Source organism: Haliotis rufescens, unplaced genomic scaffold (assembly GCF_023055435.1).
Source record: "Haliotis rufescens isolate VD_foot unplaced genomic scaffold, xgHalRufe1.0.p SCAF_73, whole genome shotgun sequence".
In the NCBI taxonomy this organism is placed as follows: domain Eukaryota; kingdom Metazoa; phylum Mollusca; class Gastropoda; order Lepetellida; family Haliotidae; genus Haliotis; species Haliotis rufescens.
Window position 1 is genome coordinate 474,890 of NW_025964365.1, and position 27,818 is coordinate 502,707.

General features: G+C 40.0%; 4 protein-coding genes across 4 annotated transcripts; all 4 read left to right on the forward strand.

The window, feature by feature from the left end:
• The first annotated feature begins 951 nt into the window (after positions 1-951).
• Positions 952-2,737, forward strand: LOC124121483. The gene is made up of 3 exons (XM_046484491.2): positions 952-1,290; positions 1,567-1,716; positions 2,209-2,737. The coding sequence occupies exons 1-3, from the start codon at positions 1,044-1,046 to the stop codon at positions 2,412-2,414; spliced, it is 603 nt and encodes a 200-aa protein (XP_046340447.1). The 5' UTR covers positions 952-1,043; the 3' UTR covers positions 2,415-2,737.
• A 5,113-nt stretch (positions 2,738-7,850) lies between these two features.
• Positions 7,851-9,673, forward strand: LOC124121484. The gene is made up of 3 exons (XM_046484492.2): positions 7,851-8,191; positions 8,471-8,620; positions 9,098-9,673. Exons 1-3 carry the CDS (start codon positions 7,945-7,947, stop codon positions 9,301-9,303), a joined length of 603 nt encoding a protein of 200 aa, XP_046340448.1. The 5' UTR covers positions 7,851-7,944; the 3' UTR covers positions 9,304-9,673.
• Positions 9,674-12,628: 2,955 nt separating this feature from the next.
• Positions 12,629-14,972, forward strand: LOC124121489. The gene is made up of 3 exons (XM_046484495.2): positions 12,629-13,016; positions 13,310-13,459; positions 14,055-14,972. The coding sequence occupies exons 1-3, from the start codon at positions 12,782-12,784 to the stop codon at positions 14,252-14,254; spliced, it is 585 nt and encodes a 194-aa protein (XP_046340451.2). The 5' UTR covers positions 12,629-12,781; the 3' UTR covers positions 14,255-14,972.
• A 4,143-nt stretch (positions 14,973-19,115) lies between these two features.
• LOC124121478 lies at positions 19,116-26,835 on the forward strand. Its single transcript, XM_046484486.2, has 3 exons — positions 19,116-19,456; positions 23,142-23,291; positions 24,563-26,835. Exons 1-3 carry the CDS (start codon positions 19,210-19,212, stop codon positions 24,874-24,876), a joined length of 711 nt encoding a protein of 236 aa, XP_046340442.2. The 5' UTR covers positions 19,116-19,209; the 3' UTR covers positions 24,877-26,835.
• The last annotated feature ends 983 nt before the right edge of the window (positions 26,836-27,818 follow it).

Consider the following 27,818-nt stretch of genomic DNA (forward strand, 5'->3'; position numbering starts at 1 on the left):
GTCGAAGCTTCAGGTTCTCATTCATCTACCTGTCGAAGCTTCAGGTTCTCATTCATCTTGGTGTCAAAGCTTCAGGTTCTCGTTCTTCTGGGTGTCAAAGCTTCAGGTTCTCATTCATCTTGGTGTCAAAGCTTCAGGTCCTCGTTTATCTAGGTTTCAAAGCTTCAGGGTCTCATTCATCTGGGTGTCAAGGCTTCAGGTTCTCATTTAATTTGGTGTCAAAGCTTCAGGTTCTCATTCATCTAGGTGTCGAAGCTTCGATTTTGGAAACATCAAGGTGCCAATAGCTCCGTTTCATCTAAGTGTCAACACTTGCGATTCATCCAGGTGAAAAGAATTCTCATTCATCTTGGTTCTAAGAGATCTCATTTATCTAGGTGTCGATGTTCTCATTCGTCTATATGTCAAGAGCTCTGTTTCATTTACGTGTCTCGAATCAACATCGTGTATACGCGATTGTTTAAAAGGCAAATGTAACCGATTACGTGAAGAAAGATGAATTGATATCCCATTCACCAAACCCCACCTTATTTGAAATCAATATTGATACGATCGAAGAGTTTTGATACACGGGACGGGAACCAATGTCCATTTTCATTTAAGCACACATGTAAAGGTACCAATAATAGTGTATTTCTTTCCTCGCGTAATCAATTACATCTCCGTTTTAAACAATCGCGTATGCACGATTTTGTGATATTAAAACATTTCATTTAATTAATTATCAGTTACTTCTTTGGACATACGTAAGACTTGAAACATGCATGGTCCGTCTCGTGACGATAATTAATTACAAATATACTCGAATAACTTGAAGGTTTGTGTATGCTTCGCTGTGTACGAGATCATTTTTTGTTGCGTTATCGACCAATCAAGTTACGAATTCCATGATGGTTACAATGTTGTAGCAACAGCCATGCAAATGACAAGGGAAGAAATACATTTGTTTGCTCAGACAACAGACTTAAAACAGTCGACGAACTAGTCTGTTGTCATTTCATGTCAACTTATAACGGCAGAACCTTCGTCGAGTAATACATAACATGGCGGGAGTGTTTGAGAGTCTGAAGGGTGCCGGTGCCATTGGCATCGTTGTTCTTGTTCTTGCTCTTGTAGGGAACATATGTAACTGGATAGCCTTTACTACCGCAGCATGGGCTCGTGAATTTCCAGATACAAATAAGGAGACTTTCACTGGCTACGGGCTGTGGAGAATATGTGGAACAGGCACAGATACCGGCTTCGGTAAAGTTGTATCTGGATGCACCCAGATAGACGGAACCAATCTCGGTAAAGTATATTATCCTTTCATTAAACAATATTCTATTATAGAGATATATAATATTTGATTAGAGTTCTCCTATTCATGGGGTGATTTATGGGGGGGGGGGGATGTTCGGACAATGACAATGTAATAGTAAAACCCGGGAAACAAAGATGCACCAAGACCATAGCTGCTTCAATATATTCAAAAACCATTGGCCCCTTTGGGCACATTAATGATAACATCGTTCGCCTGTCACGCCGAAGATCAGTAAGGGTAAGGGTGTATGGTTTGGGTTTCAGCGTATTATGGCGCTGTTCAGGCTTTGGTATCAATTGGATTTCTGGGACTCAACGCAATGTGCCTCATCATCATCCTCAAGATATTCACAAGCAAGTGTGCCGACGTCTCCGACATCGATAAAGTCAACGGCATCCAAGCTATCGTTACAGGTATGGCGTCAAACAACTCACACTAACATTATTGATTCAGTTCAGTTTGACCTGAACAAGAAGTAAACAATACCTGAAGAATACAGTGCTTACCTTTTTCTTATATGATTCATGTTTTTTACCGTTTGTAATGTTAATCAATATATTGCACTAATGCATTTTTTGTGTCAGATTATAACAACTTGTTGTTGTTGATTTTTGATAATTTAAAAACAATTCGAATGGTTAATTGACAATTGCTGATTACTAGGTCACACGTGTTCACATCACTTTATTTGATATGAGTATAATGCCTGTTTCTAGTTAAGACTACAACACTAACGATTTCACCTTTCATAGCATAGCCTAAATGATTATAACCTTGAAGTTTTTATGTCTACTCAAATGTAATTATGCAACAAGGAGCGTAATTTGAATAAACCAGTAAGGCCTGTTTACCAATCCCTTTCAAGTAAAGTTGAATAAAATATGTTTAATCTGTATCATTTCCAGGTGTTCTTTACTTGATCGGCATCATTATATTTGGTGCGGAATACGGCAATGGAGACAAACTTCGTAACGTAGTCGGTACCACTACCGTGGATGGCGACCTGGGCTACTCATTCGTCTTTGCTGTGTTCGCCATGTTGCTTGAGATCGTTGTCGGCGTTGTGCTTCTTGTGACCAGCCTCAAAGGTGGATCTGTGGCCGCCAAATAGTAACCACTATATAAAGTCAGGGGGATTGGAGAATATTCTGCTGTGTTGTGGAAGGATGAAATCGACACAACAAATGTTGTCAAGTCAAGTTCCCCTGCAGGAAGTACTCCCACCCTGTGACGAGGCTTCACTTTGAATTCTTTACAATACCAGTGTGATGGTGATTTCCTTATATCCCCTTGAACAATGCTTGTCATATACAATATCCCTGTCGAATTTCTTGAATGAGATGCCAGCTACTATGACTGGAACTATGCAAACCAGACTTAACCTATTTTTCACCAGAAGTCTCACTTCAATGACGATGGGTACTATGCAAACTGTTTACCGTCGGAAAATAAAAGAAATGAATCAAATTGTTTTTACTTTTTCCCAATGAGTTTTGTCGTTTCTATTACTTAGACGTTAATATTAACAATATCCATAAATGACCAGACTACAACACACCACACCACGCCGCGCCACGCCACGCCACGCCACGCCACACTACACTGACCCGTGAAGATCTGGGTTAGAATTAGTCTTTAGCAAACCATGCTTGCCATAAAGGGGACTATGCTTGTCGTGAGAGGAGACAAACGGCATCGGGTGGACAGGTTCGCTCACTTGGTTGATGCATGTCATCTTATCCCAATGGATTGATGCTCATGATGTTAATCACTGGATTGACTGGTCCAAACTCGATTATTTACAGAACGCCGTCATGTTACTGAAATATTGCTGAGTGCGGCGTTAAACAACAAACAGACAAACACCATACAAAAGCGACATTAACCCTGTTGTGCTCTTTCAATGTTTTGAGATTGTAATAACCATAACATAGCAGACACAATACACTCTCAAATCGACCACGTACACCTTCACAACTGGTAACGTATACGTACACACAGAGCATACTATGTTCCATAGCGTGAACGCTTGATTGAGATGTATTGTTGTCTAGTCTCCCATGTAAGTGGTCATGACATGAATAATGTGTACTGTGGAAGTATATAATATTTGAATACTTCTTGTTGTCAAGCCGGCTATTCTCAACCAAGTACCTATAGCATTCATACTGCCATATCACAGACAATCAGGTAATTTCGAAAACACAGCTTGCAGTTAAATATTGTGCTGAATAATGTGATTTGTTATAGTTATTGTTATGGTTATATCATGTATACGGTAATTGTATGAGCCATAGATTCAAATGAATGTTTGCGCACTTATGACTTAACAAACATTGATTGACGATTGATTCTTAACCATTTTCTTACACTATTCGGGGTTTGGACCAATGTGACAAAATTTCAGTTTGGTAACCTTTCTTTTGCTCGTCAGTTTTATCTGTTAATATGTAATATGTATCACATGTACTTGTCGATCAACTTTATTTCGTAATTCAGGCCGCATTGCCCAAAGTGCAGATGAAAGAAGAATCATATTAAAGTCACATGCCCAGCGTGTTAGACACTCGCTATCTCATTATTTAAAAATCTTACATAAATTTAGACCTATAAAACTTACAACATTAATAGCACATTCATACAAAAAGGACATCGTATTCATCCTCTACTTAACGAAGGTTATTCGGGGTTTGGACCCAACGTGTCAAGCTGTCAGTTTGGGAACCTTTTATGGCTCGTCAGTTTTAGCTGTTGGATAACATGTATCATATGTACTAGTCGATCAACTTTATATTTCGTAATTCAGGCCACACTGCACATAGTGCAGATGAAAGATGAATCATATTAAAGTCACATGCCCAGCGTGTCACTTTAAATAGTTTACATAAATATAGAACTATAAAACATAGAACAATAATAGCACTTAAGTTATACTTATTTGCCAACGTAATTCTACCTTTATCATATTTCTGGAATGAGATAAGACAACTATTTCGATAGAGACTATAATTCTTACATACAAAAAAAGACATTGCATTCATCTCCACTAAATGAAGGTCACTGTCTTTACATACTGAATCTGTATAAGGTATAGTTAACGCTGACTTTTCGCAAATAATGTTTACTCGACAGTTGTTTAGAGACTTTCGAAGTTTGCACATTGCTCTAACAAATCGTTTGTCTCTCGGTACAGTTATATAAAACACAGGTTATAGAAGATATTTTATATGAACAAAATGCACTAGAAAGACAGAAACCTCCAAACTTCGGTACAATATTTGGAACAAAAGTATCTGTTTAACGTCTTTTGAATGCATACAAACCTCTTCGTATCCCCTACATCAACCACACACACGCAAAGCCATGATTAAATAACATTTGTTAACATACGATGCCCTATTCACTTTAATATTCTCCGCCAATAATTTAAACAGAACATAACTTGTGAAGGGGTATCGACTTGCATTCACTCACAAAAACTTAATCCAGTACTTCAGTGCCCTTATTGGCGTATTTAAAAACATAAATTTGAGACCAGATATTTTGCAGCTGCTGCAAAATCATGCAACAATGTCATATTTAAGGCCGTCAAGTACTTCTTTTTCGAAATAAAATGAAGCTTAATTATTTTTTTCAAGAATATTCTTTTTCGATGAAATTCCAGCTGTCCATAGTAATACTGCGGTATGGTATCTCAATGGCCAAGCTCTATACATCCGTAGTTAGTCTGGAGTACTACAAGCAGCCAGACACACACACACACACACACACACATACACACACACACACACACACACACAAACACACACACACACAAACACACACACACACAAACACACAAACACACAAACACAAACACAAACACACACTCACACACGCATGTACACTCTCTCTCTCACACACACACACTCACATACACACTTACACACACACTCACACATACATACACTCACACACATACACATATTCACACACTCACACACACACACTTACACATACTCACACTCACACACACATACTCTCTCTCACACACACACACACACACAAACACACAAACACAACCACACACACACACACACACTCACACACGCATGTACACTCTCTCTCACACACACACACTCACATACACATACACACTTACACACACACTCACACATACATACACTCACACACATACACATATTCACACACTCACACACACACACTTACACATACTCACACTCACACACACATACTCTCTCACACACACACACACACACACACACACACACACACACAGAGAGAGTTGTGTGTGGCTGCTTGAAGTACTCTGCACTAATGACCTCACCTTTATTTGAAATCAATATCAATGCGATCGTAAAGACCATTCTCTGATCTATTTGGTATGTTTATTCATAAATCCATTCGCATAGTATGAAAACAGGGCAGGCTGCGTCCAGTTCAATGAAGCAGGCTTGTGAAGGCTCTACAAAGCAGTATAGAAACATTCCATTCCACTCGTTATGTGAAACATGCGTTGCCAGTAACATGATGACAAATATACTGGAATAACTTGAAGGGTTATGTATGATTCGCTATGTATGAGATCATTCTTTGTTATAATCTTTTCTGCACCCCGAGTTTCATATAACTGTACTCAGAGACAAACGCTTTGATGGAGCAATGTGTAAATTTCGAATATTCTCGGAACAACTTTCGACATTAATATTATTATGTGAAAAATCAACATTACATATACCTTATACAAATTCTGAATGTAAAGACAGTAACCTTCGTAGAGGATGAATACGTTGTCTTTTTTGTATGTAAGCGCTATTAATGTTGTAAGTTTTATAGGTCTAAATTTATGTAAGATATTTAAAATGAGATGGCGAGAGTGTAACACGCTGGGCATGTGACTTTAATATGATTCATCTTTCATCTGCACTATGTGCAGTGTGGCCTGAATTACGAAATATAAAGTTGATCGACTAGTACATATGATACATGTTATCCAACAGCTAAAACTGACGAGCAATAAAAGGTATTTGGTTGAGAATAGCCGGCTTGACAACAAGAAGTATTTATATATCATATACTTCCACAGTGCAAATTATTCATGACAGGAACACTTACATATACATGGGAGACCAGACAACAATATGTGTCAATCGAGCGTTCACGCTATGGAACATAGTATAATCTGTGTGTACGTATACGTTACCAGTTGTGAAGGTGTACGTGGTCGAGAGAAAGTGTATTGCGTCTACTATGTTACGGTTATTACAATCTCAGAACATTGAAAGAGCACAACTATGTTTAATGTCGCTTTTGTGTGGTGTTTGTTTGCTTGACAGTGGTACTGAAGGGAGTACGTAGTTTGTCTCTATTCCCGTATTCCGCACCGAATATAATGATGCCCACCAAGTAAAGAAAACCTGGAAATTATATAGTGTAAAAATATCTAATTCAACACTTTACTTGAAAGGGATCGGTAAACAAGCCTTACTGGCTTATTGAAATTACGCTCACTGTTACATAAATACATTTGTGTAGACATAAAAATTTCAAGGTTTTAAATAACTTAGGCTATAGTAGGAAACGTGAATATATGAGAGTTGGAGACCAAACTAGAAACAGGCATTATATATACTCTTTTTAAATAAAGTGATGTATACTCGTGTCGCCTAAATATCAGCAATGTCAAATAACCAATCGTATTGCATTAAAGTTATTATCAACAAAAAACACACCTGTAAGTAAGAGTGTTCATACGATAGGGGCGAATATATATTGAAAAACAAACGGAACTTCAGTCTTGATTTCCACATAGTCAACTTTTTAGGGTGCTTAATACAAGTTTTCATAAGGTGAGACAAAAAATGCATTAATGCAACAGCTTGAAAAACATAACAAACTGGAAGAACATGAATGATTTAAGAAAGAGGGAAACACTATTTTATTCATGGAGCTTTTACTCCTTGTTCCGGTCAAACTGAACTGATTCAATTATGTTAGTGTGAGTTGTTTGGATGTTGTTGACTTTATTTGTGATGTAGCATTTTGGACACTTGTCCAGTGGAAGTCAGCTTGGCTCTTCATAACAAGCAGGAAATTGAGTTAGTTTGCTGTCTCCTAGCATGTACGCCCCCGATCCCAGCAAATCCGGAGACTGTAGAGAACTTTACAAAAGCTGCAGTCAAAGGTATCTTCCAGGTGAAGAAATATATAGACATTGTGAAGAGACATTATATGTTCTGACATGTGAGTAGGGATAAACTTAACATAAAAATGCCCCTTTTCGTACACTTACAAATACTGTATTTATATGTCTGTAACTCTCCTATGGAGGAATAAAGAATATATGTATATACCAAAGCCTGAACAGCGCCATACTACGCTGAAACCCAAACCATAAACTCTTATTTACTGTTCGTCAACGTGACAGGCGAACAATTTCACCTTTTATCAGCCCAAAGGAGCTAATGGTTGTTGATCATATTGAAGCAGCTATGGTCTTGGTGACAATGTTGTAGCAACAGCCATGCAAATGACAAGGTGAGAAATTGCTTAGGAAACAGAATTAAAACAGTCGAAGAACTGGTCGGTTGTATTTTCATGTCAACTTATAACGGCAGAACCATCGTCTAGTTATACATAACATGGCGGGAGTGTTTGATAGTCTGAAGGGTGCCGGTGCCATTGGCATCGTTGTTCTTGTTCTTGCTCTTTTAGGGAACATATGTAACTGGATAGCCTTTACTACCACAGCATGGGCTCGTCAATTTACAAATACAAATAAGGAGACTTTCACTGGCAACGGGCTGTGGAGAATATGTGGAACAGGCACAGATACCGGCTTCGGTAAAGTTGTATCTGCATGCACCCAGATAGACGGAACCAATCTCGGTAAAGTATATTATCCTTTTATCAAACAACATTCTATTATAGATATATATATTATATTTGATTAGAGTTTTTTCTATTTATGGGGTGATTTATGGGGGAATATGTTCGGACAATGACCATAGCTATGCTAATAGTAAAACCCGGGAAACAAGGATGCACCAAGAACATAGCTGCTTCAATATGTTCAAAAAACATTGGCTCTTTGGACACATTAATTATAACGTCGTTCGCCTGTCACGCCGAAGATCAGTAGGTAAGAGTTTCTGGTTTGGGTTTCAGCGTATTATGGCGCTGTTCAGGCTTTGGTATCAATTGGATTTCTGGGACTCAACGCAATGTGCCTCATCATCATCCTCAAGATGTTCACAAAGCAGTGTGCCGACGTCTCCGACATCGATAAAGTCAACGGCATTCAAGCTATCGTTACAGGTATGGCGTCAAACAACTCACACTAACATTATTGATTCAGTTCGGTTTGACCTGTACAAGAAGTAAACAATACCTGTAGACATTTGTACTGTCCTCTTTCCCATATCATTCATGTTTGCAATGTTCATCAATATTTTGCATTGATGCATTTTTTGTGTTACCTCATGATAAAACGTTGACCTAATTATGTGGAAACATCGTATGAACACTATCAATTCCCAGGTGTGTTTTTGTTTTTTGTTTTAAGACAATACGATTTGATAACTGACAATTGCTGATATTTAAGTGACACGAGCAGACATCACTATATTTGAAATGAGTATAATGCATGTTTCTAGTTAAGCCTCCTACACTAACGTATTTATCTTTCATACCATAGCCTAAATTATTTTGTGTCTACACAAATGTAATTATGTAACAAGGAGCGTAAATTGAATAAGCCAGTAAGGGCTGTTTACAAATCCCTTTTATTTCCAGGTGTTCTTTACTTGATCGGCATCATAATATTCGGTGCGGAATACGGTAATGGAGGCAAACTACGTGCTGCCATCGGTGGCACTGTCGTGGACGGCGACCTGGGCTACTCATTCATCTTGGCTGTGTTCGCCATGGTGTTGGAGATCGTTGTCGGCGTTGTTCTGCTTGTGACCGGCCTCAAAGGTGGATCTGTGGCCGCCAAATAGTAACCACTGTATAAAGTCAGGGGGACTGGAGAATATTCTGTTGTGTCGTGGAAGGATGAAGTTGACACAACAAATGTTGTCAAGTCAAGTTCCCCTGCAGGAAGTACTCCCACCCTGTGACGAGGCTTCACTTTGAACTTCTTATCTTGCCTTCTTTACAATACCATTGTGATGGTGATTTCCTTATATCCCCTTGAACAATGCTTGTCATATACAATATCACGGCCGAATGTCTTGAATGAGATGTCAGCTACTATGACCGGAACTATGGAAACCAGGCTTAAACTATTTTTCACCTGAAGTCTCACTTCAATGAAGATGGGTATTATGTAAATTGTTTATTTTCGGAAAATAAAAGAAATGAATCAAAGTGTTTTTACAATTTTACAATTAGTTTTATCGCTTCTATTCCTTAGACGTTAATATTAACAATATCACTAAATGACTATACCACACCACACCACACCACACCACACCACACCACACCACACCACACCACACCTACGCTACACCTACGCTACACCACACCACACCACACCACACCACACCACACCACACCACACCACATACCGCGAAGAGGGTTAGAATTGGTCTTTAGCAAACCATGCTTGCCGTAAAAGCGATCATGCCATAAAAGGCGACCAACGGCATCGGATGGACAGGTTCGCACACTTGGTTGATGCATGTCATCGTATCCCAATAGCGTGGATGGATGCTCATGATGTTAATCACTGGATTGTCTGGTCCAAACTTGATTATTTACAGAACGCCGTCATGTTACTGAAATATTGCGGCGTTACACAATAAACAAACAAACACCATACAAAGCGATATTAACCCAGTTGTGCTCTTTCAATGCTCTGAGATTGTAATAACCATAACATAGCAGACACAATACACTCTCTCTCTTCGACCTCGAACACCTTCAGAACTGGTGACGTATACGTACACACAGAGCATACTATGTTCCATAGCGTGAACGTTTGATTGAGATGTATTGTTGTCTAGTCTCCCATGTTAGTGTTCCTGTCATGAATAATGTGTACTGTGGAAGTATATAAAATATAAATACTTCTTGTTGTCAAGCCGGCTATTCTCAACCAAATACCTATAGTATCCGTACTGCCACATCACAAACAATGATGTAATTTCGAAAACACAGCTTGCTGTCAAATATTGTGCTGAATAATGTGATTTGTTTTTGTTATCATGTATACGGTAATCGTTTGAGCCATAGATACAAATGAATGTTTGAGCACAAATAACCTTACAAAACATTGATTGGCGATTGATTCTCAACCATTTCCTTACATTATTCGAGGTTTCCACCCAACGTGTCAAAATTTCAGTTTGGTACCGCTTTCTTGCTCGTCAGTTTTAGCTGTTGGATAATAGGTATCATTTGTACGAGTCAATCAACTTTATTTCGTAATTCAGGCCACATTGCCCATACTGCAGATGAAAGATGAATCATATATTAAAGTCACATGCCCAGCGTGGCACATACCCATCCTATTTTGGATATGTCACCTAAATATAGACCTATCCAACTTAGAACATTAATAGAACTTAAGAAAAGACAATTGCAAACGTAATACTAACTTTATGATATTTCTGTAATGAGACAAGCAAACTATTTTTCAACAGAGTCTATTTCTTACGTACAAAAAGTGCATTGCATTCATCCTCTACTAAATGAAGGTCACTGTCTTCACATGCAGAGTCTGTTTACGGTATTAAATGTTGGTTTTTCACAAAATAATGTTGACTCGAAAGTTGTTTAGAGACTTTCGAAGTTTACACATTGCTCAAACAAATCGTTTGTCTCTGAGTACAGTTATATAAAACTTAGGTTGCAGAAAGGATTAGATATTCACTACAAAGGTAGAAACCTCCAAACTTTGGTACTATGTTTGGAAATAAATATCTGTTAAACGTCATCTTCATGCAATGGCCTATCCTCTTATAATTTAAGCAGAACGTAACTTTGGAAGGGGTATCGACTTGCATTCAATCGAAGAAGCTTAATCCAGTACTTCCTTGCCCTTGTTGGCGTGTTGATAAACATACAATGACCATCAGTTTCACCCAGAACATCTTTTTGCTGAAGATTGCTGAATCATTACCCACTCCCCCCAAAAAGTTTACATTAGCATACTTGTATCTTTTCAAATGGGGCATGATATTTAATACCCCACACTTCAAAACCATACATCAATATTCGAGAGATTTTAGTACTGTCTACAATTTCCTTTTCCAATAACATGAAGAGTAATTAAACTTTTTCAAGAATTTCGGGGAAACTATAATTTATTCGAAAACATCCAAGCTGTCTGAGTGTAGTATTCATGTATAGTATGGTATCTCAATGGGCTAGGACTATAAATGCGTCAGTAGTCGAAACAGCTAATTCATAGAATAGTACTTTTTTCAGTCATTGTCCGTAGATATATTTAGATAATTATATCTACAATTACAGGTTGCAAAGTTGTGCTTACTACAATATTCAAAGGATGTTTGACGATACATTTCGTGCAGAAAACACAATAGAAATCTACAAAGAGAATATATTTTAAATATTTGGGACAACAGAGAGCATGGAATTTGGCGCTTTTCTATATGCGACCGTGACGTCATATCTTTTGCGTCACAGTGAGAGATATGACGTCATACTGGTGACGTGCGGTGGAGAACGAAAGCTTTGCAAAGCTTGCTTAGTTATCTTTAGGGGTAACTTATGTTAGCTGACCAAGTTGGCGTGCTCATATGCTTTCAATGCCTGTTATATGTTCGAGGGAAGTATTACATAGGCACGTCGTACTGTAAACAAACTGCTTGCGCATATACAGCGCGATATTTTGTTTACAGGCTGTTGTCGGTAATTCCGTAATTTAACCCACTCAAAATACTGGACTCAAACCATACCGCTTCTCTAAATAAAGATGCTAACACCAAAGAGTTTTTTTGATCATGGTAGAATAGAGATAAACACCTTAATATCTTGAAGATTTATGTACGCGTTGCTGTGTACGGGATCATTTCATGAATGTTCCTATATAAGTACAATTATAGGGAACGCGACGTTTAATCCCATTTCACCGCACCTTACCTTATTTTAAATCAATATCAATGCGATCGTAAAGACCATTTTTTAATCTTTTTGTAATGTTTGTTTATAAATCCATTCACATAGTATGAAAACAAGTTGGCAGGTTGAGACAAGATTTAGAGACGTCTCCATTTGAAATATGTATTGTCAGTCACATGATGACAAATATACTCGAATAACTTGAAGGTTTATGTATGCGTCGCTGTGTTCGAGATCATTTTTTGTTGCGTTATCGACCAATCATGTTACAATATGTTGTAGCAACAGATTTTTTTGCTTAGACAACAGACTTAAAACAGTCGAAGAACTGGTCGGTTGTCATTTCATGTAAACTTATAACGGCAGAACCTTCGTCTCCTTACACATAATATGGCGGGAGTGTTTGAGAGTCTGAAGGGTGCCGGTGCCATTGGCATCGTTGTTTTCGTTCTTGCTCTTATAGGGAACATTTGTAATTGGATAGCCTTTACTACCGCAGCATGGGCTCGTAAATTTACAAATACAAATAAGGAGACTTTCACTGGCTACGGGCTGTGGAGAATGTGTGGAACAGGCACCGATAGTGTTGTATCTGCATGCGCCCAGATTGACGGAACCAATCTCGGTAAAGTATATTATCCTTTTATTAAACAACATTCTATTATATAGATATATGTTATATTTGATTAGAGTTTTTCTATTTATGGGGTGATGTATGGTGGTAAATGTTCGGACAATGACAATAGCTATGCTATAATAGTAAAACCCGGGAAACAAAGATACATGTATCGTGAAACCAAGCCCATAGCTGCTTCAATATGTTCAAAAAACATTGGCCCCTTTGGGCAGATTAATGATAAATCGTGTCGCCTGTCACGCCGAAGATCAGGAGGTAATGGTTTATGGTTTGGGTTTCAGCGTATTATGGCGCTGTTCAGGCTTTGGTATCAATTGGATTTCTGGGACTCAACGCAATGTGCCTCATCATCATCCTCAAGATGTTCACAAGCAAGTGTGCCGACGTCTCCGACATCGATAAAGTCAACGGCATCCAAGCTATCGTTACAGGTATGGCGTCAAACAACTCACACTAACATTATTGATTCAGTTCAGTTTGACCTGAACAAGAAGTAAAAGAAACATGAAGAAAATTGTTTTAACCTCTTTCCCATATTATTCATCTTTTTCCCGTTGGTAATGTTTATCAATAAATTGCACTGATGCATTTTTGTCAGCTTATAACAATTTGTATTTAGTACCAAAACATATTGACATAATTATGTGGAAACTCAGGCTGAAGTTACGTTTGTGTTTCAATATATATACTCGTCCCGGTCGTATGAACACTGTAACAGGTATATTTATGTTAATAATAATTTTAAAACTATACGAATGGTTAACTGACAATTGCTGATAATTAGGTTGCATGTGTACACATCACTTTATTTAAAATGAGTATAATGTCTGTTTCTAGTTTAGACTCCTAAACTAACGTGTTATTGTTTCATACCATAGCTTAAATTATTTAAAACCTTGAAGTTTTTACGTCTACACAAATGTATTTATGTAACAGGGAGTGTAATTTGAATAAGCCAGTAAGGCCTGTTTACAATCCCTTTCAAGTAAAGTTGAATAAAATATGTTTAAACTGTATCATTTCCAGGTGTTCTTTACTTGATCGGCATCATTATATTCGGTGCGGAATACGGCAATGGAGACAAACTTCGCAATACATCCATTGCCGTGGATGGCGACCTGGGCTACTCATTCGTCTTTGCTGTGTTCGCCATGTTGTTGGAGATCGTTGTAGGCGTTGTTCTGCTTGTGACCGGCCTCAAAGGTGGATCTGTGGCCGCCAAATAGTAACCACTGTATAAAAGTCAGGTGGGATGGGAGCATGTTCTGCTGTGTTGTGGAAGGATGAAGTCGACACAACAAATGTTGTCAAGTCAAGTTCCCCTGCAGGAAGTACTCCCACCCTGTGACGAGGCTTCACTTTATACTTCTTATCTTGCCTTCTTTACAATACCATTGTGATGGCGATTTCCTTATATCCCCTTGAACAATGCTTGTCATATACAATATCCCTGTCGAATTTCTTGTATGAGATGTCAGCTACTATGACTGGAACTATACAAACCAGGCTTAAACTATTTCTGATAACAAATCTCAGCTTAATGTAGATGGATATTATGCAAACTCAACTATTTATCTAAAAATAATTGAAACCATCAAAATATTTGAAAGGGGGTCACTATTTTGAAATGAAAGTCATTTTAATTTATTTTTAATTTAGACCTTTGGCTGTCATTAAATGTGTAATGATATTTGTACTAGGTTGTGTTCGTATAGCTGACAAATGATCGTTGCTCTCTTTATCAGCTCATGGCAAACCATACACCTGGTGTCCTCACTATTTGATATTGGTTCATAAATATATGCTTTGGATATTGTCGGAATCGTATATTGATTCTAGATTGCTTATGATTATGGAAATAGTTTTGTATCTTTTATTTCTTAGACGTAATATTAATTTGTACCTCCGTGAATATAGTTCATATAAATAATTTATTTTACAGTCTCTTTTAGTGTTTGTCATAATTTGAAAGTAAATACAAGCTGAAGGTATGAACATGCATTGGCTTTGCGCTGCACTACATTACACTACATTACACTAAACCTCCTCTCCACTCCCCACCACGCCCCGCCCGACCCCACCCCACTGCACTCTACTCCAGTTATCTTACGTTGTATTATCTCTCTCTTTGTCTGTCGCGACTCCCTACCCCCCCCCCCCCCCCCCTTCCACACACACGCGCGCACGCACACACACACACACACACACACATTTTTCTCTTTCAGTCCCAACGTTGTATAGATATTATATTTCATTACACCTTAGTACGGAAAGTGTATTTGTTATTTGAATATGTTTTTAACGACATGTGTTATGACAACAGAGCAATGCTTACACATGACAGCCGAAACAAGCCCCACCTTCAACCTGTGTATAACACCTGGTCTACCTCATACTGGGTGTGTGCGTCTGGCAATGAAACTAGGCAGGTCGCGAAGACTGAGTAGAATATAATAGCCTCCTCTTTTGAGAAAAGCTGTCAGTGATATGCAGTTATATTGTGAATGGCACACGAATGTCTGTGTCAGGATTGTGCGTTCAGTCACCATGACATGGGTCGTCAAAACACGCCACATAACCTTGTCCTATCTCGCGGGGAGCGGTCAGTCCGATGATCATATTAAACATCTTCCTCTCGTGGTGGTGGGGGTAGGGGGTGAGGGGGGGGGGGGGGGGGGGGCAGTTGATTCTGCACGCGATTGTGCATTTAACTTTCCTTGTCATCGATCGACTTCACGTCCAGTTACATATGTGCACTTACACATTTACTCGTCGATTAACGCTTAAACTACCGCGGCAAGCATCGGAGTTTTAAAACATGTGTCAACTCGTGTTGATATTTTTCATATCAAAATATATTCTTTCAATCCTTCGTTAAAGTCCGCAACGACAGTTTCCCGACGAGCGACTGGTGTTAAATTGCAAAGCTGGCTCTTTCTTATTTACCATAGTCCGTTTGGCTACAAATGAGAACGATGAATTGCAAAATAACTCAAAATAGGGAAAAGTCTATTAAATGTAAGAAAAAACAAGTCAGACGTGCAGTTGTTAAACTGCATTCAGAAAATAGGTACCTGTCACTGAGACCTCAAAAGACTGGAATATACTGTGGCATGGTGTCAGTGTGATCCAGGACACCCCTCAAACTTATATAAGTACCCTCTTTTTACCAAGATGTCAAAGACCGTCATACGTGAGTGAGTGAGTTGGTTTAATGCCGCTTTTAACAGTATTCCAGTTATCTCGCGGCGTGTCAGCTTAATGTGGGAGGAAAGCCCGAAGTGATGCAGGTCTCAGACGTTTAACACTTCGGTGAAACCCACGAACACGGGTATGGTGCTGACAAACTAGAAACATAATCGGGGCGAACCGGGATTCGAACCCACAATCATAGGTTTCTGGCGTGCCCAAGGGACGCAACTCTGCACAGCGAATCTCGGCGCCTTAGACGACTGGGCCACCCGTGCCCCCAAGATCGGCATACGACTCGTGCTCAAAAGGTATTTTATCGTGGTTGCAATATACATGGGCGTTCGGTAAGCTTTTTATGGTAGACATGTGGAGGACATTTCCAATTTTGGTACATCAGTTGGGGCGGTGGGGTGACCTAGTGGTTAAAGCGTTCGCACGTCACGCCGAAGGCTCGGGTTCGATTCCCCTCATGGATACAAAGTGTGAAGCCCATTTCTAATGATCCCCACCTTGATATTGCTAGAATATTGCTAAAAGCGGCTTAAAACCATACTCACTCACTCACTGGTACATCCGGTACAAAAATGTCCGATTCAGTTCCCTATTTTGACTTGTACCATATGTCCCCCTGGGTTTTTTTTCAGGTGATCAATTGACTTGCCTTTGAAAGTGTTTGTGTTGGATGCCACCGGTGAGTCAGGATACGCTCATCTTTTGGCGAACACTGGTGTCATCACTATTTGATAGTGGTTCATGCTTATGACACAGTCGGAATCTACAGTTGACTCTGCTTTTTGGGGAGATTTCTTATGTCTATTGAAACGGTTTTGAAGGCTTTATTATCAGTATAAAATCAAACTTCAACCCGAAGAACTTATACCTGGTAAAGGTTCTTGTAATGCAATATCTGTTGATTCCTTGGACGGTAAACTGTATTTCAACACGGCTTCATTCAAGCTGTGCGAACTCGCTGATAAGCAAGCTCTGGAGAGCAGCATTGAATATTATTATTATTTTTATAATTAAAAACTGAGTTCATTTTTTTATGAACTGGGAAAAACGTTAGTCAAGTAACCGACCGCCTAACGGGATTACTCTGGGCTCACTTATACCTGTCGACATTTACTCGTCGATTAACGGCAAGCATCGGAGTTTTAAACATTTGTCAACTCGTATTTTTTATATTAAAATATATTCTTTCAATCCTTCGTTAAAGTCCACAACGACAGTTTCCCGAGGAGCGACTGGTATTAAATTGCAAAGCTGGCTCTTTCTTATTTACCATCACAGTCCGTTTGGCTACAAATGAGAACGATGAATTGCCAAACAACTCAAAATAGGGAATAGTCTACTAAATGTAAGAAAAAACAAGTCAGACGTGCAGTTGTTAAACTGCATACAGAAAACAGGTACATGTCAATAAGACTTAAAGAAATACCTTAAAGGGTACATGATTAAATTGTTACAAAATACAAGTTATGGCAACTTGATGTTGAAAAGCTAGAAAATGAATTCCTTTGACGCGAAACTGTCAACGAGATAGGGTCAAGATACTGGTCATGTGCTGGACTTCAGCAAGCAACAGCCCCACCTATATATTTGTGACCATCACCAGTGACACAAGCAATTCCGACGACCATGGCTGTGACATGAGAGTCAGAATGCGATAAAAACAATTCATGAGACGACCCCTCTTATGCTGTTACCTCCTGTGCCGTTGCGTAGCGCGTACAGTACGAGAATCGCGCTGTTCCTCTTACCGTTATTATCCCCTCCGTTCAAGATGTCAAAGTGAACACATAACAACATGATAGTTTCTTAGACAACTTGTTCCAGTGATGGGAATAAAATGAACAAACAGCAGATATTGTTATATATAGAGTATAGAGATATATAGAGTATTCATTGCCGTGTACGGTATCGACATATTAAAGATTATTCCCGATTTTGAGTTATTTTGCAATTCATCGATCTCATTCGATGCCAAATGAGCTGTAATGTTTATGAAGTATTTTGTTGATGCAAAGCATGTTGCTATAGTCATGACCACCTCATTGTCACGTGCGCTTTCATAAGCACACATGTTATGGTACTTAGGTCATTAAATCCTACACATATTTGTTACTAGAATGTCAAGACCATGCCCAAGCCTAGGCTAGATTAAAACAAGAATTGCAGTTAGATCCGCTATCTGTCATAGATCTCCTAAAGCCAAGAGATGCAATAGCGAAGGCCAAACTGACTCTATTTCTGAGAGATGGACAGCTACTCGAACGTATATAAACAGAGCAGCCAAGGATAAAAATGAAATCATATCAATAAAAGAAAACAGAAATCATATCAATACAAAAACAGAAATTATGTGAATACCAAACTCACAATAAATATGTGTACCCTAACCACACACAGGAGTCCCAAAGAGGGACAGGTCTGCCGAAATTGCTCAGGCAGAAGGCGACCTCTTAAACACTTAATGCAACAACAACAACGCACATATTCTCAAGTCAAACACACAGTGTATGAACGTTCTTTGGCCACCTTGCAACCATTGTCATACTGGATCGAAAACGTATGAACCCAAGTACAAGACACGAAAAATTCATTTCAATCGATTATATTCCTTCTATAGAAACCCCTCTGCAACCCATAACAGTCACGCATTTGAAGCACAGAGCGGGTTTTCGGTTCTTTCATACAAACAGTTACCCGCACAAAAGAATTTGCTCAAAAGACTCGCACTGACATCTTAATATTGCAGTTGTGTACAGTTATTATGATATGACGGGTGTTATAGGCTACAAAAAGCTGCATAGAACCTTTGTGTTGAATTCCTGTCAAGGCCAATAAGACATTCAACACATCCTTAATGGAATACCTATAACAGTAACTAATGCCCCGATATTTTGGAGACGGACATACAGAGGGTGTTCATATTGATATGATACAGTTGGGGTTGGTATGTTATCTGATATAGCTGTCTAAGTGAGCCATGACAGGTGTAGTGGAAAGTTTGAAGGCGGCTCCCCTGCTGAAACGGATCATCTTTATTCTGGTTCTTGTGACTCAGTTTTTTAACTGGTTGTCTTTTACCACCCCTGCTTGGGCCCGACGCTTCACGACACTGTCCGGGAACGGCGATGACCACATCGGCTACGGCTTGTGGAGAAGCTGTTCAAACGTGGGAACAGCAGTCAATCCGATCCCAAATTGCTTTCCATTAGATGGCGCCAATCTGGGTAAGTGATCCCAGTATGCACATTCACATTTCCAAGTTGTCTCAAAATAATTACTAGGTGCATACTCGTTATATTTAATCCTACAACAAACTTGTACCCAATATAAGTAATTTCCAACAAGTATTATCTTGTACACTCGAAATCAGTTACATGACTGAGTGAGTTAAGATAACCGTCACATCGGCAATATTTCAGCCATGTCGTGACGAGACAAAATTTGACATTAACAATATATATTTAAACTTTATAAAATTCTTTCGACGAAGGACAGTATAAAACTAGAATATCACAGATTTACGTACAACTAGTCAGTTACATGATCATTCGGTTGAATCTTAATTTGCACGTTGGAGTAATATCCCTCTCAACTTGTCATGAACCATTTAATACGAATTCGATAACGTTTTAATTTGATCAGAATTTGACCCTAAAATCATCGATCTTAAATAAATTTTCATTATCGATATGCATTATATATGCATGTGCTCATACATATTATTGACATTGAAATGTAATAAAACGGTACCGGTGACATCTATTTACATGTAAATTGGAGATCATGTTGCTTTATTCTGGTATTCTATTGCTAAATAATTAAGCACGCAAATAACAGCTTCAACAATGGCGTCGTTGAAAAGACGGAAGTAAGACGGCGAGGGTGTAACGATGCCATTCACGTAGATGCTGGAATCAACTATATGCATTACGGTCCCCATGGCGACATGCATATTGTCAATGGCTTTTGTTGTTACCGAATATTTACCTCTTTGGGAATAACCATGACCGTGCAGTACTTTGGCATGAGCTCTTTAATGACAGAACTTGATTAGTGTGTGCATAGCCCGCTATAGTGTCGTTGGTGGGAGGGTATTCAATTAAAATACATCACGTTGAAAGAGAGGTGAAATGGGGTTTAACGTCGCGTCCAAGATTATTGCACTTATATAGCGACGTGCATGTACGTGTGTGTGTTTGTGTGCCTGCTTGTACTAGTCCGGACTGATGCCGATTTATAGTGCTAGCTCACTGAGATACCATGCCGCAGTTTAACATGAATACCCCACTCAGACACAGTATACTGACTCAGAGCCGACCAGTCCTTGTTTTAGCCCCTTAATGGCGAGCGCCAGACAGGGTGACAACAAGTACCATCTTTTAACGTCTTTTGGTATGACGCGGCCGGGGATCGAACCCCGAACCTTCCGCTCTCCGGGCGGACGCTCTACCACTAGACCACGGAGGCGGTCACATCACGTTGAAAGAGACAGATGTCGTGTGGAGGCGGAGCGACAGTACTGACAAAACATGGCTCATCCAAATTGAGACTTTTAACCTCTCGGCGTTGTTTGATTTACGATTGGGTATTGGGCCCAAGTGTAAAGTATTATTTAAAATGATTTCACAGACTTAAACGCTTAAGATGATGAATGAAGACAGCGCTGAATGATGGGTTTCATGTTTTAAATGTGATGTTTGGTAAAGATCCTGGTACCCTTATCAAGCAAGTGACTGAAATAATATTAAACATCTGTACGGAAAAGTCACATTTGAAAAACTGAAAAATTGCATTTGAAATTCATGCATCAGGTGTCAATTGACACTACGTCTTAGGACCGCCTCCGTGGTCTTGTGTTAGAGCGTCCGCCCGGAGAGCGGAAGGTTCGGGGTTCGATCCCTGGCCGCGTCATACCAAAAGACGTTAAAAGATGGTACTTGTTGTTACCCTGTCTGGCGCTCGGCATTAAGGGGTTCAATCAAGGACTGGTCGGCTCGGAGTCAGTATACTGTGTCTGAGTGGGGTATTCATGTTAAACTGCGGCATGGTATCTCAGTGAGCTAGCACTATAAATCGGCATCAGTCCGGACTAGTACAAGCAGCCACACACACACACACACACACACACACACACACACACACACACACACACACACACACGTGCATGCACGTCGCTATATAAGTGCAATAATCTTGGACGCGACGTTAAACCCAATTTCACCTCACCTCACCTCACTACGTCTTAGTACCGCTCAATTATATTGCATGATGCATAAGACTGCCATTTTCTTAAGTTCGTTTGTAAGATTGCCTTCATGAGTAGTCGTTCAGGCCATTTTGGCTCATATTCACCATTCATGGCGAAAGATCATATCACTGATCGTTTTTATTTCTTATACTTGCAAGCGTACTTTTGATACAAACGTATGGCTAAGGTGAGGTGAAATGGTGTTTAACGTCGCGTCCAAGATTATTGCACTTATATAGCGACGTGCATGTACGTGTGTGCGTGTGTGTGTGTGTGTGGCTGCTTGCACTAGTCCGGACTGATGCTGATTTATAGTGCTAGCTCACTGAGATACCATGCCGCAGTTTAACATGAATACCCCACTCAGACACAGTATACTGACTCCGAGCCGACCAGTCCTTGTTTGAACCCCTTAATGCCGAGCGCCAGACAGGGTCACAACAAGTACCATCTTTTAACGCTTTTTGGTATGACGCGGTAGGGGATCGAACCCCGGATCTTCCGCCCTCCGGGCGGTAGGGCTAAGAGAAAATTAATATCAATTTACCTTCATCTCTTATAAGAACAGGGGGCACGGATGGTCAAGTAGTCTAAGGCGCCGCGATTCGCTGTGCAGATTGGGTCCCTTGGGCAAGCCAGAAACCTATGATTGTGGGTTCGAATCCCGGTTCGCCCCGATTGTTTCTAGGTTTGTCAGCACCATACCCGTGCTCGTGGGTTTCACCGAAAGTGTTAAACGTCTGAGACCTGCATCACTTCGGGCTTTCCTCCCACTTTAAGCTGAAACGCCGTCATATAACTGGAATAGTGTTACAAGCGGTGTTAAACCCAACTCACTCACTCACACACTCTTATAAGAACAAATACTTGCTCTTGCTCATTAGATTAAACCTTTAAAAACAGTTCTTTCATAACAAAATATAAAAGGTTTCGCTCAGTTAATAATTACGTTATGCGGGGACAAGCATGTACGTCTAAGGCGCCTTATCTTGCGCTGCAGAATTACGTCCCTTAGGCGTGCCAGAAAGCTATGATCATGTGTTGGAATATCAAATTCACCTTATTAGGCTTTTCAGTGTCGGTGTTCTTGTGGGTTTCACCAACGTGGTAGCGTCTAAGATCTGCATCACTTCGGCTTCCCTCCCACATTAAACTGTCCAGCTGTAATACAACTGAAATATTGTTCAAGCGGCGTTAAACCATGTCACTCACTCACTTACGTAACGCTAATATTGGCACTATAGGGTCATCACACCTTGTCCTTTTGTAAACTGCATCCTCTATGTCAGGGATGGATAATATAACATCGTCATTGGTCACAATTTCCAAGAAAGGGCAACCCAAACATGGATGTTATTTTGTTTGCTGAAATATATTGTCAATTACAGTAAACTACGGTTATAACGAACTCAAAGGGGCCACAAATGTTAGTTCGTTATAACCGTAGTTCGTTATAAGTATATATACAGGATAAACACAGAAAATGCCCGGGCCCAAAAAATAGTACGTTATATCCGTCAGTCCGTTATAAGAGTGTTCGTTATAAACGTAGCTTACTGTAGTCGAAACACTTATCCACAGTCCACTAATTTGTTTAAGATCCTACATTTAAACTCGCAACATGAAATGTATGCATATGTATTTCAATATGTATGTTTCAGCCCACTATGGCACAGTTCAAGCGTTTGCTACTATCGGGTTCATGGGAGTCAACATCCTCTTTCTTGTTACTGTGCTACAGATGTTCACGTCGTTCTGTAAAAAGGTCACTGACATCAACGAGGTGAACGCCGTCCAAGCCATCGTCACAGGTGAGGGTATATCTTTCTTCTTTTTTTAAATGTTGCTTTGTAGTAGTGTATGCTTACAAATGAGATGTTGATCAGTGCTGACTGAATGTTGTACCGATTTGTTGAACCATCGAAACACAAAAATTGACGTGGGGGTTAATTGGGTAAAGCGTGTGCTCGTCACGTCGAAGACTTGGATTTGATTTTTCAACATCGCTTACACTCAACGTCAATGGTTCACAGATTTGTATATTACACTTTCATTCATTTCCCGTGAATACATACGGCCGTTTAGATGTACATTTTTGACGCTTGTCTATTTGAAGTTAGCTTATGAAATGTGGCCGTTTAAAACTCACGGAAGTGATCTCGGCTATGTGCACGACCTTTTTACGAACCTTACAATTGTTTGTTTGTTTGTTTGTTTGTTTGTTTATTTGCTGTTTGACGCCGCACTAACAATATTCCAACTATATGACGGCGTTCTGCAAATAATCAAATCCAGACAATCCAGTGATTGACATAATGAGCATAGATCCACGCAATTGGGATATGATGACATGCATGAACCAAGTCAGCGAGCCTGACCACCCGATCCCGTTAGTCGTCTGATATTGAAGCAATGTAAGAAGACGATAGCCTCAAGGCTATTACAAAACTTACTCTAGAAATATTGACTTTTCGTGTGGTGTAAGCTGAGCGCTTATTGATCTGAGCAGGGGCTGCTTTCTCTCTCGTCATTGGTTACAAATAGCCACTACACTGCAAATCGGGTGATGGAGGAATGTACTGTTCATAAAATGAGGGGGGCACGGGTGGCCCAGTCGTCTAAGGCGCCGCGATTCGCTGTGCAGAGTTGCGTCCCTTGGGCAAGCCAGAAACCTATGAATGTGGGTTCGAATCCCGGTTCGCCCCGATTATGTTTCTAGGTTTGTCAGCACCATACCCGTGCTCGTGGGTTTCACCGAAGTGGTAAACGTCTGAGACCTGCATCATTTCTGGCTTTTCTCCGACATTAAGCTGACACGCCGGGATATAACTGGAATACTGTTAAAAGCGGCGTTGAACCAAACTCACTCATTCACTCACTCACTCACTCACTCACTCACTCACTCACTCACTCACTCACTCACTAACTCACTCACTCACTCACTCACTCATAAAATTAATTGAAGTATGGGCGATGGGGTACAATGCACATATGCATGACCTTGGTAATGCAATTAATGAGTTTAATTCTTTGTCCATTCACTTAATTCACTCCGAGATCAAACTTTTTAATTTTGTTACAGGAATAATATACTTTATCGGTCTCATCATCTATGGTGCTGTGTACGGCAGTGGCGAGAGGCTGACGTATACCATAGGCAACCAGTCCAGAAAAGGAGACCTGAGTTATTCCTACGTCTTCGCCTTTTTCACAATGATCCTGCAGATTGTGTTGGGAGTCTTGTTGCTCCTAACAGGAGGCAAACTGTGCAAAGTGCCAGCTCTGCTGATAAAAGAGGATGAGAAACCGAAAAAGAAATCAAAGAAGAGGAAAGGAAATAGTACAGCCCCTTCCTCAACTCAACCCGAGACAAAAGGCGAAGGTTCACCCGCCTGATCTGAATTGAATTCGTCTTGACACTCTGACTCCAACCGCTCAACACTCGTGACTCCAACCCTGATCCCTATTACTCTAACCGCCTGAACACATGTGACTCCAACCATGACCCTGTTACTCTAACCGCCTGAACACATGTGACTCCAACCATGACCCTGTTACTCTAACCGCCTGGATATCAGTGACTCCAACCATGACCCTGTTACTCTAACCGCCTGGACATCAGTGACTCCAACCATGACCCTGTTACTCTAACCGCCTGGACATCAGTGACTCCAACCATGACCCTGTTACTCTAACCGCCTGGACATCAGTGACTCCAACCATGACCCCTGTTACTCTAACCGCCTGAACACATGTGACTCAAACCTCCTCGGCGTTGCTGACTAAAACCTCAACAAAAATGGATTCAGACGCATAGAGAATAGTGTCCCCTACATCTTCCTCGATTCCTTTGACTTTAACCGCCTAGTGACGCCGGACTTCTCGCAAAAGTGACTCCAACCACCTGGAGTTTATTGACTCCAATGCCCCTGACATAGTTTTGGTCCTCCGTCGGGAGTGCATACACGTATTCTGTTGCATGTTTTGTCTCCCAGAGTAAGGACTAAACTGAAGGTCATACGAGACTTGCATAGAAACGTTATTTCTGTGCTGTGTGATGTGCTTACTGCTGTGCGGCGCCAGGCAACAAAGAAACACCTACTTTTCTGTGCACATTTGTGAGTGGCGGCAGGGCAGTACCCTTTTCGCAAACACCAGGGCCCACTTGTACAAAGCGATCTTAGCGCTAAGATGATCGTAACTCCCATACTTTTACATAGGCTTACAATAGTCGTAGCGATAAGATCGCTTTGTTCAAGTGGGCCCTGGTGTCATCACTGATTGTCAGTGATCTGTTCATATTGTCGCTATTTTGGCTTAAGGGATCTGTTTGGGCGGATAATCAAGACTTGACTTGACTTTTAATATCCATACTGTTTGTGGATGAGATATAGAATACACGTATATAATATGTCTGAAATAAATTGAATATACTCGTCTATTTTTTTGCAGAATGATATCTATAAGACTGCATTATCTTCAGGGCCTGTGAATCGTTGTCTGGTTTAAGCCACAGTCTAACTAGCAGCCTTTGTTTAGTCGAGGAACACCATGACATGGAATTCAATATTTATGAATCTGTATTGTAACACGCCTCGTTTCATCTTGATTCTACATGAATCACAAACGTAAAAGTGTTGAAATATCTCTGCAGCTTTTCTTTCGTAGGAGGGAGCACGGGTGCCTCGGTAGCATGAACTTGCGCCGCAATACGCTGTCCAGATAGTCCGCCCCCCAGTACACCAGTATAACATGATAATAAACAATCATCATAGTTGACCCCTAACAACAGTCCGGGAAATCTATCACAGGCAGACATAGCTCACTTGTTAAAGATAAAGGGTGCCGTTACAGTAGTTAATAATGTTGGCTAACAAACAGGTAGGATAATCATATCTTCACTGCATAAGGAGGACAGCCACTCCCGTCGATCATCCGTTTCTCATCGAAGAACAATTATTATACATGGTTTGTTAAACACATTATTTGATGTTGATGTTTTGATCATCTAATATAAAATTATTGTGTGTTATTATTTTCTAATATATATGTAGGTGTGTCAGACAGTTTAATCCCTGGAATCCCGTGAAAAGATATGAATAGTTGCATTTAATGTACTCATATTGCACTATAACTTCAGCCTTTCAGGAAATGTATTGGTATGTAGGCTCTCATCACCGGATCACTCAAATTACATCTAGCTATAGGGTAACACAGACAACACGCGGTGTAAATGTAAACACTTAAATAAAATTGTTTTATTACGATTGGAATGTGAATAGCCCATTCAAGGCTGTCTGGATAATATGAAGCCTCATCGGAGCATAGAATAATAAATATTTAGCCTCTGTTGAATCGATGTTCTTAATTGTTATATTGGTTACACTTCTCCATGAAGTGGTCATTCCGAAGACGACTAGTTCCACACATGTAGAATCGGCGTCTTGAAGTATTGCCTCGCACTTCACGAATGCTTTACCTACAATTCTGTGCACACATGTCCACCGTAAAGTGAACATGTTTCCATCGGCTACTTTGCACATGCGATAATACCCATTCTACATTAACCCTTAATCTCCCAGTAAACCCGAGTAAATGGGTCAGTGATAACCTCCCCTGATACAAACAACGCATTAATCTAGGTTTTCGTTAAAAGAGTCAGTCGTTGAAAAGCGCTGCAATTCTCTGTGCAGAGTTGTGTCCCTTAGAATTCCCAGATTTACCCGATTAGGATCAATGGCTTGTCAGCACCATGCTCGTTCTCTTGGGTTTCATAAAAACAGGTAAGTATGAGTATAGACGATGGGGGTACAACGCCAATCCAGCTGCTTATACAATTGCTTTGCAAAATGTTGCAAAATGTAGTAAACTGCTTCGCAATTGTATCAGCAGCTGAATGATAGCGTGTTGTACCTCATTTTTTGTAAGCTTAACATCTTGCCGCATCATGATATCAATGTATGTGGATTGGCGTCGTACCCTATCGTCTACACTACAACGTTCGACCTGTATCTCTTTGGACTTTTCTCCCACGTTAAGCTGACACGCGGTGACACTGGTATACTGTTCAACGAGGCGTAAACCACAACCCACTCGCTAATTGTGCTAGACAAGAATAAAGAACTTTTATTCAAGGGATAAAGTTAACTTTGCAAATATTACAAATTAGAAACTGATACAATATTCTGGCTGACCCTATATACAGTCGCACTCATAGCTCTCTTGATTTACAACTCGGTCATGTTTGATCAACAGTGGAGCACACAGCTATGAAGCTGCCATAAAACAATAAATTACATCCAGACGGTTGTTGTAGCAACGTCTAAACACAAACACTC